Here is a 17,124-nt window from a genome sequence, read left to right on the forward strand (position 1 = left end):
AAAAAAAAAAAAAAAAAACAAAACAGCTATTCATTATTGTGATTCCAGAGTAGCTAATAGGTCTACTAACTATCCAATGAACTCAGTAAATATAAAGACAAAATTGTAACATAGTATGGCATTTTTAGCTATTCCCTCCAACCCCCGCCCCGCCACCCTTCCCCCATATGGAATTTTGTGTATTCTCCATGGAGGTAAAAGTATAAAATCATGCTTTTTTGGTGTACAAGGATGTTCACTGTAGCATTGTTGTTGTTGTTGTTACAGAAAAATTTTCTATAGCTTAAATGTCTGACAGTCCCTAGAGTTGAAAAGATTTCCATGATATAATATTAAAGCGATTTTCCAACAGCATGTCTTAAAACATAATACGTATACATTTATATTCACAAAAATGCCTAGAAAAAACATCAAGTTGTTAATGGTTCTGCTTCAGCAGAGTGGGATTGAAAAACTATCTTGTATTTGATCATTTTATGATTTAAGTGTATAATTTTTGAAATAAAACAAAAAAATTTAAAATACATTAAGACGTTTGAGCACTTTAAAAAGGAGCTTCATACGGTTTTTAGGATCTGAATAGTATGTTTTTTGCCTTGCTAATAATTTAAATCATAGTATTGGCAGAATAATTCTTCATTTCTTTACATTGTTATTTATTTTCAATTCTGTAAATTTTCATTCATCTTCACACCTAATTTACACATTTGTCCAAAAAGCATACAAATTTATTTTAAAACTTTTTTGGTAGGATCACTAACGACTGAGTTGTAGAAGTTAAAAAAAAAACAAAAACCATTTCCTTTACAGCTGCCCTGTGAACAAGTTGATTTGAGAGCAGTAGTATTTCCAGTTTTTCTGGTCATTCTTTTCTGAGCCAATCTTTGAGAATTAATTTCTATTTCCGTTCATAAGTTATTAGATGTTAGTTTCCTTTTGCTCATTTTTAAACTGTCTTTATAATTTTTAGAGCTTGTTTGAAGTGAGTGTGGTCTTTGCTCACCCAGAAACAGTTGAGGATTGCCACTTCCTGTAAGTTGCCATGTAAACAACGTCAATGGTGTAAAATTGTTAATGCTGTTTGGTTTTCATGAAAATAGTATTGCTTCTCATAAGCATAGGAAATGCTTCCTAATAAGCATTTCAGAACTTGTTATGTCTTAGTAGGTTTAAAATGTGCCCTCAAAAAATAAAATAAAATGTGTCCTTGAACATAGGTTCCTGGGCAAACCGACGTAGCTCCTACAGGGATTCATTTTGTCTGCTCCTGATGTCCTGAGTTTAGCAGCCATTTTGTACGAAATATATTTGAATTATATCTACCCCAAAATAAACTCAACCTTTTATATTAACTTGAATTTTATTTTAGAGCTGCGATATGCCCAGATTGTTTTAAGCCAGCCAAAAACAAACAGGTAAGGAAAGGTTCCTGCTTCTTACTCTTGAGTGAGTTTTGTCTGAGCTGAATATTCAAATTTCCAACAAAAAGGATATGCATTAGAAACATGGCAACTCTATTATACTAAGAATCAGTCTTTAAATATTTCCATTTGCTACATTAATTTTTTTTTTTTCAACTTTTTCAACCTTCACCTCTGGCTAGGAAGTTGTATCACACAAACATCCTCATGTTTGTATCAGTGTCTGGATTGTTCCCCTGACGGTGTTAAATTTAGAATCAATGTTTCGGTGATACTACTATTACTTATTAAATTCGACATTTAGATTTTAATACCCCAAATTACATCATCTGGGAAAATCAATGGTAAGTGTCAGTGGCATTCCAAACTTTCAGCTGATATCCATTTTCCAGAAATTGAGGTTTAGAATATATAATCCAAAGTAAGTTATTTTATTTAGGACAGTCCTGAATTAACATGGCCTCTTTCTGGCTACATTTGCAAAAAGGGTGTTTTATTCAAACTCTTCCTTATCATCTTAATGTTAGCTAATCTTCGTGTTAATGGACAAGTTAGTTAACATACACTCTTAGCTCGTATCATGTCAGGATAGAATGATGTGGTGTGATATTGGTCATCTTTCATGCGTCAGTTTCGTAGGTGGTTTCGTACACAGACTTAGGCATTCCTACAGTTTTTCTTACATTCATTTTGTTGCTGCGATTGTTAAAAAGAACATAAGCTCATTGTCAAATATACATCTGTTGGCTTTGCCTCTTGCTTTGACTAATTGCTGGGCCTTTTAGAACTGGGGGAAAGAAGTTTGTAACATTTGCCTAATGCCCTGTGCAGAAATAATTAGAAATGCCGACCAAGCCGAAAGCAGCGCCTCCCTACTTTTCTCTTATCATGGCACATCTAAAATATTACCATGTTTGTTCAGCACCCTGAGCGTAACAGGATGGAGTTGCTTCAGATTGGCAGCAATAGGACTGGGGTTTCCACTGTCTGAGGCCCTGCCCAGCAGCCCTTCTGAACTAAAGAGATCAACATCTTGGCACAACCATAGTCCACTGCTTTGCCATGCCAGTTGGGAAGTTCTGCCCAAATAACCTGTAAGATGTATCTATATTGAAGACCTAGTTTTATTTTATTTACCCTTGAGGAAATATAATAATAGGCATCAAGTAATAGGATTAAGAGATTTTTGTTAAAGCATCATAGACATCACACCATTTGGCCAGTGGGAGTTGTAGACTCAAGTATAGTTTGCTTGCCTCATGCCTGGGAGCAAATTGAATGACCTTTTGAGACTTTTTTCAGTCCTAAGATTTCCTATCTTATCAAACAGGCACTTAATTTCAGTTGTAACCCTATGGTATCTTGTAGAATGCCATAGTGGTCCCTAGAATATGATTTTGAAAAAATCATTCCTTTGACTGGTGATAAACTGTTGAGCTGCCTACATTGTAATCCTTTTCAGTCAAATGTGATTTCTCATAACAGAAGAAATCATTGTGATTTATCATAGTAAGCCATGTATATATGCACTAATTAGTTCTAGTATATCTAGCATGCAGTTTGGCTTTTCTTATCTTAAAAAATCCAAGTGGAACATTTGTTGTAGATGCCCTTCTGTTCAGTACAGTGGATTTGCTTATTCTGTGGCTGGTGAGTGAGACTGAGTTGCTAGATGCCAGGGCCGGCGGGTTGACTCTGCTTTACCCCTTACCCTGGCAGCCAACTCCTAAATTATATACTGTGACCTCTGAAGGGATGTAGGAAAGAAAAGGTAGCTGAATCAATCTAAATTCCTGTTGAAGTCAAGGGAAAAAAAATTAAATCACACTTCCTACAATGTCATCATTTTTTTGTATTTGAATTATATCATAATTTGAGAGAAGTGGGACAGTGTGGTGAAGAAGACCTGTTCTGCTAGATCTACCTGTTATTATAGACATAGACCAGATTAAAGAGAAGGGTTACAGAGGTATGCCAGTTGCAGAACTGACATGAATGCTTAAGTTTTATTTATTTTCTTAAAAAGCTTAAGTATTTCTCCATGTTAAGTATATGAAATGATATAATGAAATGATACAATTTCTCCAACCATGTTCTGTGTTTCACATCTGACGTTTTCTTGTCTGGATAATAAAATGTCTTTTCTTCTCGTTTTACCCTATATAGTCTGTATTCACTAGAATGGCAGTTATGAAAGCCTTGAATAAGATAAAAGAAGAGGATTTCCTTAAGTAAGTAGAAGTATAGAAACAAAGAAGCATCATGAAATTTTAGAATAAAGGGAATGTTAGAGATAAGCTGGATTATCTCTGAAACAAAATGATATATTTCAGGGGCTAGGATTGTGTCTTAGTCGTTGTCATCTCTCCAACCCCTGATTCAGTACCTGGCATATAGTGGTGTTCAGTAAATGTTTGTCAAATTAGTATCAAGTCTAACGTCTTTTTTAAAAAATATATATTTATTTATTTTTTGAGATGGAGTTTCACCTTTGTTGCCCAGGCTGGAGTACAGTGGAGCAATCTCGGCTCACTGCAACCTCTGCCTCTTGGGTTCTAGTGATTCTTCTGCCTCAGCCTCCCAAGTAGCTGGGATTATAGGCATGCACCACCACTGCCCAGCTAATTTTTTGTATTTTTAGTAGAGACAGGGTTTCGCCATGTTGGCCAGGCTGGTCTTGAACTCCTGACCTCAGGTGATCCAACCGCCTCGCCCTCCCAAAGTGCTGGGATTACAGGCGTGAGCCACTGTGCCCAGCCTAATTAGGTCTAACTTCTTGATCTTTTAGAAGAGGGTATTGTGTCCAAAGAGGGAGTTGACTTGCCTAAGCTAGTAATAGAGTAGACCTGGAGCCAGATTTCCTGACATTCTAGCCCAGTGCTACGCCCATTACATCCTTAGTCCTGTATTTCCTAGTATCGTTCATCTCCAGAAAAGGGAGAGGAAGGCTCATGAGTTTCCTCACTTGTTAAAATATGGTAAAATAAAATAAGTGCAGTAAACCTTACATTTTAATTCTCGGTACGTTCATTTTATTAAATAAAATATTACTGTAGTTTTCTTTCCAGAAGATTCTTCAATACATTTCAAACAATGATGTGATAAGGGGGGTAGAGTCAGCAGTAAACTGCACATGACCATGGACAGCAAAATGGTTAAAGAGCCTGACGGGGCTTCCACGTCCTTTGTATGGATTTTTCCCTCAAATCTTGAGACTATAGGAAAGTATTAGGTTGGTGCAAAAGTAATTGCAGTTTTTGCCTAGGAAGATAAGGCCTCCCGAGGGTGAAAGGTAGCAGCAGAGCCCTTATTTACTTACTGCCACTCTCATATGTTAAAATTGTTACTCTACAGGCCTGCAAGACCTTTATTGTTCTGAAACTAAAAGTTAGCAAGAGACTTGGGCTCTGTGTATGTCTCAGACGATGCTGATTCATCTAAGTTTTGTGATTCAATATTATGTCTGGAAAATAGCTATAAAATTTATTTTGTTTTGCAGGCAGTTTCCTTGTCCTCCAAACTCACCAAAGGCTGTATGCACTGTTCTTGAAATTGAATGTGCTCATGGTGCTGTTTTTGTGGCTGGTAAAATATTTAGTCTAGAATATACATACACTGTGAACGTACTCTCCTTTCTGAAAACTCAACTGACTCCTGTTCTATTTTATTCTTATTGCTGTTATTAGATTCTAATAAGTTTACTCTCTTGAGAAGTAGAATCAATAGCCAAACTTATTTTAGGTTTTGTGGGCATTCTGAAGGATCACTTAGGAGATCAGTTATTTTAAATGCCATGCCAAAAGGAAATGACACTTCCTAGGTTTTAATAGTTTTCATCAGAGGTGGCCAACTAGAAATATGGGTAGATGCAGAGACCCAAAACTGGTTTGGAGAAAAACAGCAGGACAGAGGCTATTTTATAACATAAAAGCAAACTTGAAAAAACAATTTATTATCTCCAAAATGACTAAACACTTGGCTTCCACTGGAAAGAAATTGTTCATTGACTTTCCCTAAAGGTAATCTGGCAGACAAATTTTTGTTTGAAAGTTACAACTGTTTTATAGTAATGGCTGAAGTGAAATTGTTCTTCAGCCCTGACTATAATATCCTATCCTAGGACAATGAAAACTACCTGCCTTACTGTAGCTTTATTCATCAGGTGTAAAAGCAAGTTTGGTTGTTTTTTTTTTTTTAATCCTTGGTACTTTAATAATATTATATTATTTGTTCAATCAGCCAATCAAATTAAATATATTGAGCATTCCTTTCAAACTCATTTGATGCACCATTCTTATCATATATTTACCCATCTATTTTTTTGTTACTTTAAACCTTTTTATTTAATTCTCTACATGTCTGTGTCCCAGGTGTCCAAATTGAGTTGTTAGTTGGGTAAAGGATAGGCCTTGTTTTATATCGTAGCACTTGGGATATTGGCCCTTATAGTTGTTGCTTCTCTTTTTATCCTATTATGTTAATTACTCCATTCCATCCAGGCTGCCTGACTATTTCTTTCTCAGGAAGGTATAATAAATACTCCAGGAATCTACCACAAACTCCTTGGATAATTGATGGAGAAAGAAAGCTGGAATCTTCAGTGGAAGAGTTAATTTCAGATCATCTGTTGGCAGTATTCAAGGCAGAGAGTAAGTGTTACAATCTTCATACTTTTATTTCTTTTTTTTGAGATAGGGGCTTTCTTTGTCAACTAGGCTAGATTACAGTAGCACAATCACAGTTCACAGCAGCCTTAACCTTCTGGGCTCAAATGATCTGCCCACCTTGGTCTCCCAAAGTCCTGGGATTATAGGCGTAAGCCAATCCGCCTGACCTAATCTTCATATTTTTTTCTCTTTTTTTTGAGAGAGAGGGTCTCACCCTGTCACCCAGGCTGGAGTGCAGCCTCAACCTCCCAGGCTCAAGCAACCCTCCCATTTCAGTGTCCTGAGTAGCTGGGACCACAGGTATGCACCACCATGCTCGGTTATTTTTTAATATATTTTTAGAGATGGGACTCTCACTACGTTGCCCAGGCTGGTCTTGAACTCCTGGGCTCAAGTGCCCCTCCTGCCTGGGCTTCCCAGAGTGCTAGGATTATAGGCAGGAGCCACTGCACTCGGCCATATATTTAATACACTGACATTCGTGAATAGAGTTCTTAGAGGTGGCAAGAAAAATTTCTATATTTTGTTAATCACTACCAAGTCTGGGCCTCTTGGCCATAGGCTTCCTGTGAACAGGGATCATCATGTTCTGGGTGCCACTGGCCTGGGCTGGATTTCAGCCAAGGCACTCAAGAATATCTGCCTGTCCTCTCTCAAGATGACTGCTTTGCCGGGTGCAGTGGCGCGTGCCTGCAATCCCAGCACTCTGGGAGACTGAGGCGGGCGAATCACTTGCAGCCAGGAATTCAAGACCAGCCTGGGCAACATGGTGAGACCCTGTATCTACTAAAAATACGAAAATTAGCCAGTCCTGGTGGTGCGCACCTATAGTCCCAGCTACTTAGAAGACTGAGGCACGAATCGCTTGAACCCAGGAGATGGAGGTAGCAGTGAGCTGAGATCAGACTACTGCACTCCAGCCTGGGTGAAAGAGTGAGATTCTGCCTAAGAAAATAAAAACTAAAGTAAAAAAATGACTGTTCTTTCCTGGGGAAATTCAAAACAACTGAAACTACTTTAAATGAATGCACCTAAGCCCTGATGTTGGTACACCTCTGCCTTGGCCTCTTTGGGGGAATATGAGGAAATTAAAACCCATCTTCCACATCCAGTGCTTCTTCAAGAGTAATCACTGGCAAGTGTTTGGCTTCTCTCTTAACTTATAAAGTGTCCTGGAATAAAGTTCAGGCCTGGATAAAGTAAATCAACAGCAGCCATTTTACAAAGACTGAATGGTAGCTGTATTGTTTTTGAATTTAGGTATTAATGAGCCTAGGTTCGTGGGATGAGTCAGGTTCCATCAGGTTTATGTTTTCCTTGTCTCAACAGGCCTATCAGGTCAAAGGCAGCATAAAGTCTTGTGATTTCAATTGCAGGAAATTGTGTTACACGTCAGGAAAAACTGCAGGGCATGAATGATGTTACTCTTTGGAATGAGGCTCCTAGCATAATTAGAAAACTTTTTTTTTTTTTTTTTTTTTGGTGAGACAGAGTCTTACTTTGTTGCCCAGGCTATAGTGCAGTAGTGTGATCATGGCTCACTGTAGCCTTTACCTCCTGAGCTCAAGCAATCCTCCTGCCTCAGCCTCCCAAGTAGCTGGGACTACAGGCATGTACCACCATGCCTGGCTAATTTTTTTGTATTTTTTGTGGAGATGGAGTTTTGCCATGTTGCCAAGGCTAGTCTCAAACTCCTGAGCTCAAGCAATCCATCTGCCTCAGCCTCCCAAAGTGCTGAGATTACAGATGTGAACCACCACACTCAGCCAGAAAACCTTTTTTTGACAGACCAGCTAGAAATCCATCCTTCTCTCTGAAAGACCTTAAGATAAGCATGCTTTGATCATGACAAACACATGGTCTAGATGAGACATGGCTCTGACCCTTCCAGCTCCCTGACTTGCAAGGAGGAAAGAGAAACACTTCAAACCACATCTCTCTTATAATTTGTTGCCTGTCGCATAGGTGGACCTTCTTTAAGGGTCTTTAAGAATTGTTTACTGAATGGAAATAAAAGTATCCCAGCACCCTAATATTTTCCAAAATCTTAGCAGTAAAGATCCTGGGCTATTGCCATGAGCTTTTTTGCCCACTTAATTTGGTATTTACAAATGAATTATCATGTAAGACATGCAGATTATGAAGAGATGAAAATAAAGCCTTAGCACAAAAGTTTCTTCTGAATTCTTTTGGGGCCACCTGTCACACCAACTGTCAGGTTCCAGCCCAAGCTGAAGACTGACGGGAGTGGGTGGATGAGTGGCGGGTAGCTGAAAGAACACTCAGGAGTCATAAGGAGTTTTGGACATGGCTTTATTCTCTCTCTCTGGGCAAAAGCCCAGGCATGAGCCATATGTACAACATCAGCAGGATAGTTATACCTTTTACAGACAACAGTGGCTCCAAGCCAAGTGCAAGTTCATGTGAGTAATCACCTAATGTGCCTCACATGGTGTGGTTACATAATGTGTGGGGTTGCGCGCCTGTGCACCAAACCTGCTGAGTCATGCTGTGCTGGAAGGCTGCCTCAATCTACTCCTGACTAAAGCACAGCCATTTCCCTTATACTCCACCCCCCAGGCTAAGAGTGTCCTCTGGGCAGGGACACATGCCCATAGGGCAGAGCCCTGAATCCATAATCCACAACAACAATACAGAGAGCAACAGATCACTACTAGGATCTCAACTATGCTACTTATGTCTATTAGGGCCCAGCATAGGCCAGAGCCTGGGGATGCCCACCATCTCCGCAGGGGGTCATCAGTAAAGCCCTCGACTGTCTTAATCTCCTGTGAGACCCCTTGCAGGGCTGCTTGTATGTTCTGCTGATTATCCGGGATAAAGGTACAACATTGTGTTATGTTTATACAGACCATGATGGGTAGCCATCCCACAGTGGTATTACCCCAATGTTGCTCTATGCACCACAGTGCCTGGGCTGGGGATACTACATGTTCCCCCACTAACCAGCTCCATCCATCATAAATGCCATGGGCCAGCCAGGGGGCAAGCATGCCATGGGTCTTGCAGCATCCTTTGTCCAAAGCTTGTGCATTGTGTTCCAGGTGTCAGCCGTGGGACCTCAAGTCTCCAACCATGTTCACTTCTCTACAGATGTGGGATATATGTGCCAGGGCAAACCATCCATAGCTGCTGCTGGAAGGGCGGTACAGATCCAACAGTTAGTCCCACCCTGTTCACTTCTCTACAGATGTGGGATATATGTGCCAGGGCAAACCATCCATAGCTGCTGCTGGAAGGGCGGTACAGATCCAACAGTTGGAAACATTGGTCACCTCAGCACAGGTGTGGGCCCAGTCCACAATGCAGTTGGAGCATGTGAACCCAAAGGGCTTGTACCTGCTGAATAACCAGCTTGGCTGCTAGGAAGGCAGTCTCAGCCACATCATCCCAATCTCAGGCAAGAGGGGTGTTGTTGCTTCTAAATCTCAGTATCCTGCTACATCACGTGCAACACCAAGTGTCGGGTTCCAGCCCAAGCAGAGGACCGAGGGCAGTGGGTGGATGAGTGGTGGGCAGCTGAAAGAACACTCAAGGAATCGTAGGGAGTTTCAACATGGCTTTATTCTCTGTCTCTGGGCACAAGCCCCAGTATGAACAGTATGTACAGCGTCAGCAGGGTAGTTATACATTTTACAGAAAATAGTGGTACCGAGCCAAGCAGTAGCTCATGTGAGTGGGCACCTAATGTGCCTCACGTGGCATGGTTACATAGTGAGTGGGGTTGTGCACCTGCACTCTAAACCCACTCAGTCATGCTGTGCCGGAAGGCCACCTCAGCCTACTCTTGACTAAAGCACAGCCATTTCCCTTATGCCACCTTACTCCTTTTCTTTAAGAAGATTCAAGAAAGTTTCAGTTCTATTTGGGCCCCAGGGAAGACCCTGTTATCTCTAGGGCTGCTGGAGGACTGACTCTGAAACAGTTGTGTTTACCCCTTACAATTTTTAATGAAGGTGGTTTGTTGTCATTTTCCATTTGATGGGGGGAAAATTATCCCCAAACTGAAAAGAATAATATTGCATGCTTGATAGCTGTAAATGTGTCCTGACATAATTTATTGAGAGCCCCCTGAGAAAAAGCAGACCTCTGGGCCTCAGTGCTAACTGGCTCCCTGTCAGGAGATAAAATCTTGTTGTTTGAAATCTCTGATTGATGGCCGGGCGCGGTGGCTCAAGCCTGTAATCCCAGCACTTTGGGAGGCCGAGACGGGCGGATCACGAGGTCAGGAGATCGAGACCATCCTGGCTAACACGGTGAAACCCCGTCTCTACTAAAAAAATACAAAAAACTAGCCGGGCAAGGTGGCGGGCGCCTGTAGTCCCAGCTACTTGGGAGGCTGAGGCAGGAGAATGGTGTAAACCCGGAAGGCGGAGCTTGCAGTGAGCTGAGATCCGGCCACTACACTCCAACCTGGGCGATGGAGCGAGACTCCGTCTCAAAACAAACAACAACAACAAAAAAAACAAACAAACAAAAAAAAAGAAATCTCTGATTGATAACATCAATTTGCTGAACCTGTCCTTCTCAGATATATTACTTATTATTGATTAGTGGTTCACATCTGACAACTCTGGGAAGATGGTTCTAACTGTGGTACTCCTAAGTGTTAAAGTTCTATAAACTGAGCCAGTATTGCATGGAGCAGTGTGGCTACCTATATAAACATCCCTTCCCCTATGTGAGATATACAAACTTGTTTCTCAGTCACTTCAGACTGCATGTCTTATTATTTACTTGTTAATTCCCTAATGAGTAATAATTTTGACATGTTCTCAGAAATCCGTATGTCTAAGAAATCTTCTCCTAATATATTTATTAATTCACTTATTGAAAAAATATTTTCCATGTCAGTTCCCTGCTAAAAGCTGGTCAATGGCTAGCTACAGGATGAAGTCCACTTACCTGGATATTCTGGGTCCTTCATTGTCTGGCCTCTGCCCATCTTTTGGTCCCATTGTCTGTCTGTCCCAAGTACGAGGACCACTGCAGATTAGCTGAATCCCTTATAGTTCCTGATCATTCTTGCCCTTGATTTTGGTTTTTAGGGGAATGAGACAAGGCACAATGTGAGTTTAAAAAACTCAACTAAGTTTTAAGCATGTATTTTCTAATACTTAAGGGAGTGGCTTCTTTTCCTTTTTTGTCAGCTGCCATTTATAATTGCACACTAGTAAGTTTTCAGGTTTGCCCCCCGCAAGTTTCTCTCACTCTGAGGTCCAAGGATGTTTCCTTAATTTTCAGGTTTGAAACATTTTTCTTTTTTTTTTTTTTTTTTGAGACGGAGTCTCGCCCTGTCACCCAGGCTGGAGTGTAGTGGCACGATCTTGGCTGACTGCAAACTCCACCTTCCGGGTTCACGCCATTCTCCTGCCTCAGCCTCCTGAGTAGCTGGGACTACAGGCACGTGCCACCACACCCAGCTAATTTTTTTGTATTTTTAATAGAGACGGGTTTCACCATGTTAGCCAGGATGGTCTCGATCTCCTGACCTCATGATCCACCCGCCTCAGCCTCCCAAAGTGCTGGGATTACAGGCATGAGTCACCGTGCCCAGCCTGGTTTGAAACATTTTTCTAAAAGATCAGTAAATATGCCTTCTCCTTTAGTCTGGATCAAATGCTTTTGTGGCCTTCTCAAGGGCCTAGCTTTCTACACCTCTTTCTTACTGATGGGCTGGAATTTGTGGGAAGTTTTATGGCTGACTTATGAATTTAAGATTTCTGCTCCTTCAGTAACTAGTAGACTTATCTCTTTGAGTCCTGTTCATTCCCTTCACCCCTGCCAGTCACAGGTTCCTGTTCAGTCACTGTGGACCCCCTGTTTTCCTGACAGGGGTGACAGGGAGACAGGGGTGGACAGGTATAAATCAAATCGTAGCCCCAAGGAGTCTGCATCTTCGGCTTCCCAGATGCCCTTTTTGAATTCATCACTGAGCTATGGCAATCCATCTGTTGTTAGCACTACAAGTTGAGTCTGTTGACTCTGATTAGAAGATACTGATGTTCCTATGGATTTATTAGTAACTTCACACTGGAGTGTAAACACAGAATGGAGAGTTTTTTGGGACTTAGTGGTTCACAGACTCCTACTTCCTGCCTGGCCTAGTTCTGTGTCTAAAAACGTTGTTGTATAAGCCCTTTGCCTTTTGAAAAAAAAAAAAACAAAACAAAAAACAATTTTCCTCTTCCAATATTTGCAGCTTTTAGTCTGTGATGATCTACTTATGATAGAGCATACACTGGTTTTATCACAGTTCCAGCTTTGGTTTGATGACATATATAATGAATTTGCTTTTAGAGTCAAACCTTTTTTTCCCTCCTTTTCTTTCATGGAGTTTAATTCTTAAATAATGAATGTTTTTACTTGGTTCTGTTTTAAGGAAAAAAAGAAAGATGGTAGAGTTTTTACCATAGGCTTATGGCCAGAGGGGTGGTGGGCTCTTCTTCCAAACAGGACTCTGCCTTGGCTTTCCCATGGGATGGTAGTTAAGGTCAGATTTTAACATCAGCAACACCTAGCTCTGCCATTTACTTGTGTGACCTTGGGAACATTACCTAACTTTTCTGAAGCTTAGTGTTCTTTTATTTTGTACTTACTTTATAAGGTTATAATAAGGATTAAATAGTACATGGTCCAGGTGCAGTGGCTCACACCTGTAATTCCGGTGCTTTGGTAGGCCAAAGCAGGAGAATAGCTTGAATTCAGGAGTTAAAGACCAGCCTGGGCAATAAAGCAAGACCTCATCTCTACAAAAACTAAAAAATTAGCCGGGTGTGCTGGTGTGCACTTGTGATCCTAGCTACTTGGGAGGCTGAGACAAGAGGATTGATTGGGCCCAGGAGTTTGAGGTTGCAGTCGGCCATGATCATGGTACTGCGCTCCAGCCTGGGTGACAGAGTAAGATTTCTAAAAAAATAATAATAAAATTTAAATCATATATATAAAATTTTTAGTCCAATGCCTAGCATATAATAAGTTCTCAATAAATGGTGTTTACTATTAGCATTACTATTTTTAGTAGAGATTGATATTAGAGGTGGGGCGATGACTCTCCCGGGGGATTCTCCTGTAGATTGTTCAAGACCTTCAATTGGGTTTCTACCAAAGGTTGGGAATGAATATCTTAGGGCTATGATGTCTCTAATTTTTTTTTCTTTATCTGCTTTTCAAAGGTTTTAATTTTTCATCCTCTGGAAGAGAAGATGTAGATGTGAGAACATTAGGAAATGGTAAGACTGCAACAGCATCACCTGATTAGAACTAACTTTCTGATATTCATCCTTTCTAGACAGCAGGCTTAGTAGTCACTCAGTGAAAAACAAAGTGAGCAAGGTCGAGAGCTTCTCCAAGGGAGGAAGCTTTGTGGATTATGGAGGCCCCTTTATGAATTATATGAAATACACCTTAACAGGAATCATTTCTTCAGAGGCCATCCTGATTGCATACCTGTAGGTTATAAGGGACTTGTGTGTGCATGAACAAAGAGGTGCCTGATTTTTTTTCCAAAAGTTTGATTATTAATTTTTTCATTTAATAACATTTCAGAAGGACCAGTACAGTTTTCAAAATGTACATCTTCATTTAAAAAGTGATTCTGCTGTCTTAACCTTCATGTCTCTCATTTTACCCTGCTGCATTATCAGAAAGATGATGACATTTAATCCTCAACTGTTTGAGACTTATAGTTCCTTCCTCTCATGGAACCAAAGCTTTTCCATTTCACTAGTGGATCAGGCTAGGAGGATGGATTTCAACAGGGCATTGCTGCATGTGACAACTTTACATTAGTGTAACTAAGTTAATTAGCAGTTATTTGAACTGTGTTTTGTAATTAACACAGGCTTGTTCATGGGCCTTTGGGAAAGCAGTCATTTTCACATACTGCCTGTGCTGGGGTTTAGCAGCCCTTCTGCCCCCACAAAAAGCCCCTTGATTCTTCTCACACATTCTTCCCTCCCTCAGATGTAGTCATGTCACTAAACTTTCAGTCCTCTAGAGCTCAACCCATTTTTCACACCTCCTAACCCTCTTGCATTAGCCCAAATGTTAACTCCATCAACACGTTTCTGTTTCATGACGGGGTGTGTGCTGCCAGGAAGGCCCTTTGCAATTGAGCTGGTGAATCCTCATAGAGTACATTTCACTTCACAAGAAATTAAGGAACTTCAGCAGGTAAACCACTTCATGACATGGAAATCGTCATGTTTCTGCAATTCTGTAACTGAGCTAGACTTGCTAATTGTTTTTCTTTTTCTGCTACTACAGAAAATTAATAACTCATCTAACAAAATCCAAGTACGTGACTTGCAGCTTGTCACAAGGTAAGAGTAGGCTCACTGGAGACGATTTCAAAGGGATGTTTTAGTTGCAGGTCATATATCTTGATAAGGGAATTGCATCCAGAATATATAAAGAACTCTTAACAACCCAACTAAAAGTGGGGAAATGATTAAGTAGACATTTCTGCAAGGAGGATATAGGAATAGCCAATTAATGTATGAAAAAATGCTCAACATAATTAGTCATTGGGGAAATACAAATCTTAACCATTTCTAGATATTATATATGCAAGAGAAATGAAAACAAACATCCACACAAAGACTTGTACGTGATATTCCTAGTGACATTATTCACAATAGCAAAGAAGTAGAAACTACCCAAGTGTCTATGAATAAACAAAATGTGATATATCCATACAATGGAATATTACTTGGTAATAAAAAGGAATGAAGTACTGATACATGCTGCAACCTGGATGAACCTTGAAAACATTATGAAATGAAAGTAGCCAGTCACCAAGCACCACGTACTGTATGATTTCATTATATGAAATGTTCAGAATAGGTAAATCTATAGAGATAGAAAGTCAGTTAATGGTTGTCTAGGGCTTGAGGAGAATAATAATGGGAAGTGACATTAATGGGTACAAAGTTTCTTTTTTGGGGTGTTGAAAGTTTCTAAAACTAGATTGTGGTAATAGCTGCACAACTCTGAAAACATACTAAAAATCATTCAATTGTACAGTTAAAACTCAGAAATTATATGTAAATTATATCTTATTAGAATTATTTTTAAAGAAAGGTTAATTTGGGGTAAGGTCTGTTTGCATTTTATTTATTCGGACAAGCTTTTAAAAATTGTTCTTGTTTAGAGAGGCAATAGGACATATGAAAGAAGGTGAAGAAGAAAAGACAAAGACCTACAGTGCCTTAATATGGACAGATAAAGCGATCCAGAAGACAGACATTGAATTCCTAAATGACATAAAGGTAGTTTAAGTGTGCTTGTTCTTTTATTTCATTTTCTGTTGCCTATCAAAGATCCCATTGTCTTCTAATTTATTACTAGCAAGTCACAGGGCATGGGCTTTGGGGTCAGCAAGACCTAGGTTCCATGCCTGGTTCTGCCACTGACTAGCTGAAGGGCTGGGCATGTCATCTAAGCCGCTGGAACGGCAGTGTGGCCAGTGGGGAAGAGCCCTACTCTGAAGACTGGATTGCCTGGGTGCAAATCCTGGATCTGCATTTCTGAGCTGTGTGGCTTTGGACAAGTTACTTAACCTCTTTCTGCTTCAATTTCTTCATCTATAAAATTAGTTAAAATAATTAAATGAGTTTAATTAGATAAAGCACTTAGAACTACCTGGCACATAGGAAAAACTCGGCAATGCTATTATCATCTTTGGTCATTTGTCAAAAATACATATAAAATAGCACTTATCTAATAGAACTGATGCTGAGATTAAGTACATGAATAAAACATATGATAATATATGTAAAGCACATGCATTTTGCCACATGTGAAGTTTTCCTATACCTGAGCATGTGTCTGCCTGTTCACGTGCATACTTCTTACCACCTGCCCCCACCTCTTCTTATATAAATAGTTTACTTGCTTTTTTTTTTTTTTTTTTTTTTTTTTTTTTTTTTTTTTTTTTTTTTTTTGAGACAGAGTCTTGCTCTTGTCACCGGGCTGGAGTGCAATGGCACGATCTTGGCTCACTGCAACCTCCACCTCCCAGGTTCAGGTGATTCTCCTGCCTCAGCCTTCTGTGTAGCTGGGATTACAGGTGCCTGCCACCACACCTGGTTAATTTTTGTATATTTAGTAGAGACGGGGTTTCGCCATGTTGGCCTGTCTGGTCTTGAACTCCTGACTTTGTCATCCCCCTGCCCCAGCCTCCCAAAGTGCTGGGACTACAGGCGTGAGCCACCGTGCCCAGCCAAAAACAGTTTACTTTCAAATGCAAGGAATGAGCATACATGGGCACAGAGACACATATAGTTACCATTGTTTAAATAGGCAATATTTTGCAACAACCTAGATGACCTACTAGAAGGAACTGGTTTAATGTTAATGACTTATTTGTATAATGGACTACTACTATTCAACCATTGAAAATTATGTGGTAGATAAATATTTATTGACACAGGAAAATGTTTCTGGTAAGTGCTAAGGAAAAAAATAAAAGTATAGACTCTAGAGAGGATGATATGCTGTGATTTAAGCCAGGGGTTCTCAACCCTCTGGTGGTACTGGCTGGTGACCAGTTAGGAATCTAGCCACACAGCAGAAAATGAGCAGTGGATGAGAGAGCAAAGCTTCATCTGTATTTACAGCTGCTCCCCATCACTCACATTACCACCTGAGCTCTGTCTCCTGTCAGACCAGTGGTGGCATTAGATTCTTATAAAAGCGTGAACCCTGTTGGAAATGACACATGCAAGGGATCTAGGTTGCATGCTCCTTATGAAAATCTAATGCCTGATGATCCATCAGTTGCAGGAAAACAAGCTCAGGGCTCCCACTGAATCTACATTGTGAGCTGTAAAATTATTTCATTATATATTACAATGTAATAATAATGGAAATAAAGTGCACAATAAATGTAATAAGCTTGAATCATCCCCAAACCATCCCCTCCTTCCCCAGTTCATAGAAAAATAGTCTTCCCAGAAACTGGTCCCTGGCACCAAAAAGGTCGGAGACTGCTGATTTAAGCACACACAAAC

At 40.2% G+C, this 17,124-nt stretch overlaps 1 protein-coding gene across 6 annotated transcripts in view; it reads left to right on the forward strand.

Annotated features, from left to right (window-relative positions):
- PUS10 (pseudouridine synthase 10) overlaps positions 1–17,124 on the forward strand; it is a 79,727-nt gene that overhangs the window by 51,070 nt on the left and 11,533 nt on the right. For 4 of the 6 annotated variants that reach the window (XM_017849083.1, XM_017849086.1, XM_017849082.1 and 1 more), the window contains 9 exons: positions 971–1,032; positions 1,370–1,415; positions 3,588–3,652; positions 4,921–5,006; positions 5,921–6,070; positions 13,285–13,341; positions 14,208–14,284; positions 14,378–14,433; positions 15,264–15,381. In XM_017849083.1, the coding sequence (XP_017704572.1) occupies positions 971–1,032; positions 1,370–1,415; positions 3,588–3,652; positions 4,921–5,006; positions 5,921–6,070; positions 13,285–13,341; positions 14,208–14,284; positions 14,378–14,433; positions 15,264–15,381 (717 nt within the window). The remainder of the gene's footprint in view (positions 1–970; positions 1,033–1,369; positions 1,416–3,587; positions 3,653–4,920; positions 5,007–5,920; positions 6,071–13,284; positions 13,342–14,207; positions 14,285–14,377; positions 14,434–15,263; positions 15,382–17,124) is intronic. The other 2 variants (XM_017849088.1, XM_017849087.1) reach the window with 1 other exon arrangement.

This window comes from Rhinopithecus bieti, unplaced genomic scaffold (genome assembly GCF_001698545.2).
Source record: "Rhinopithecus bieti isolate Rb0 unplaced genomic scaffold, ASM169854v2 scaffold_30775, whole genome shotgun sequence".
In the NCBI taxonomy this organism is placed as follows: domain Eukaryota; kingdom Metazoa; phylum Chordata; class Mammalia; order Primates; family Cercopithecidae; genus Rhinopithecus; species Rhinopithecus bieti.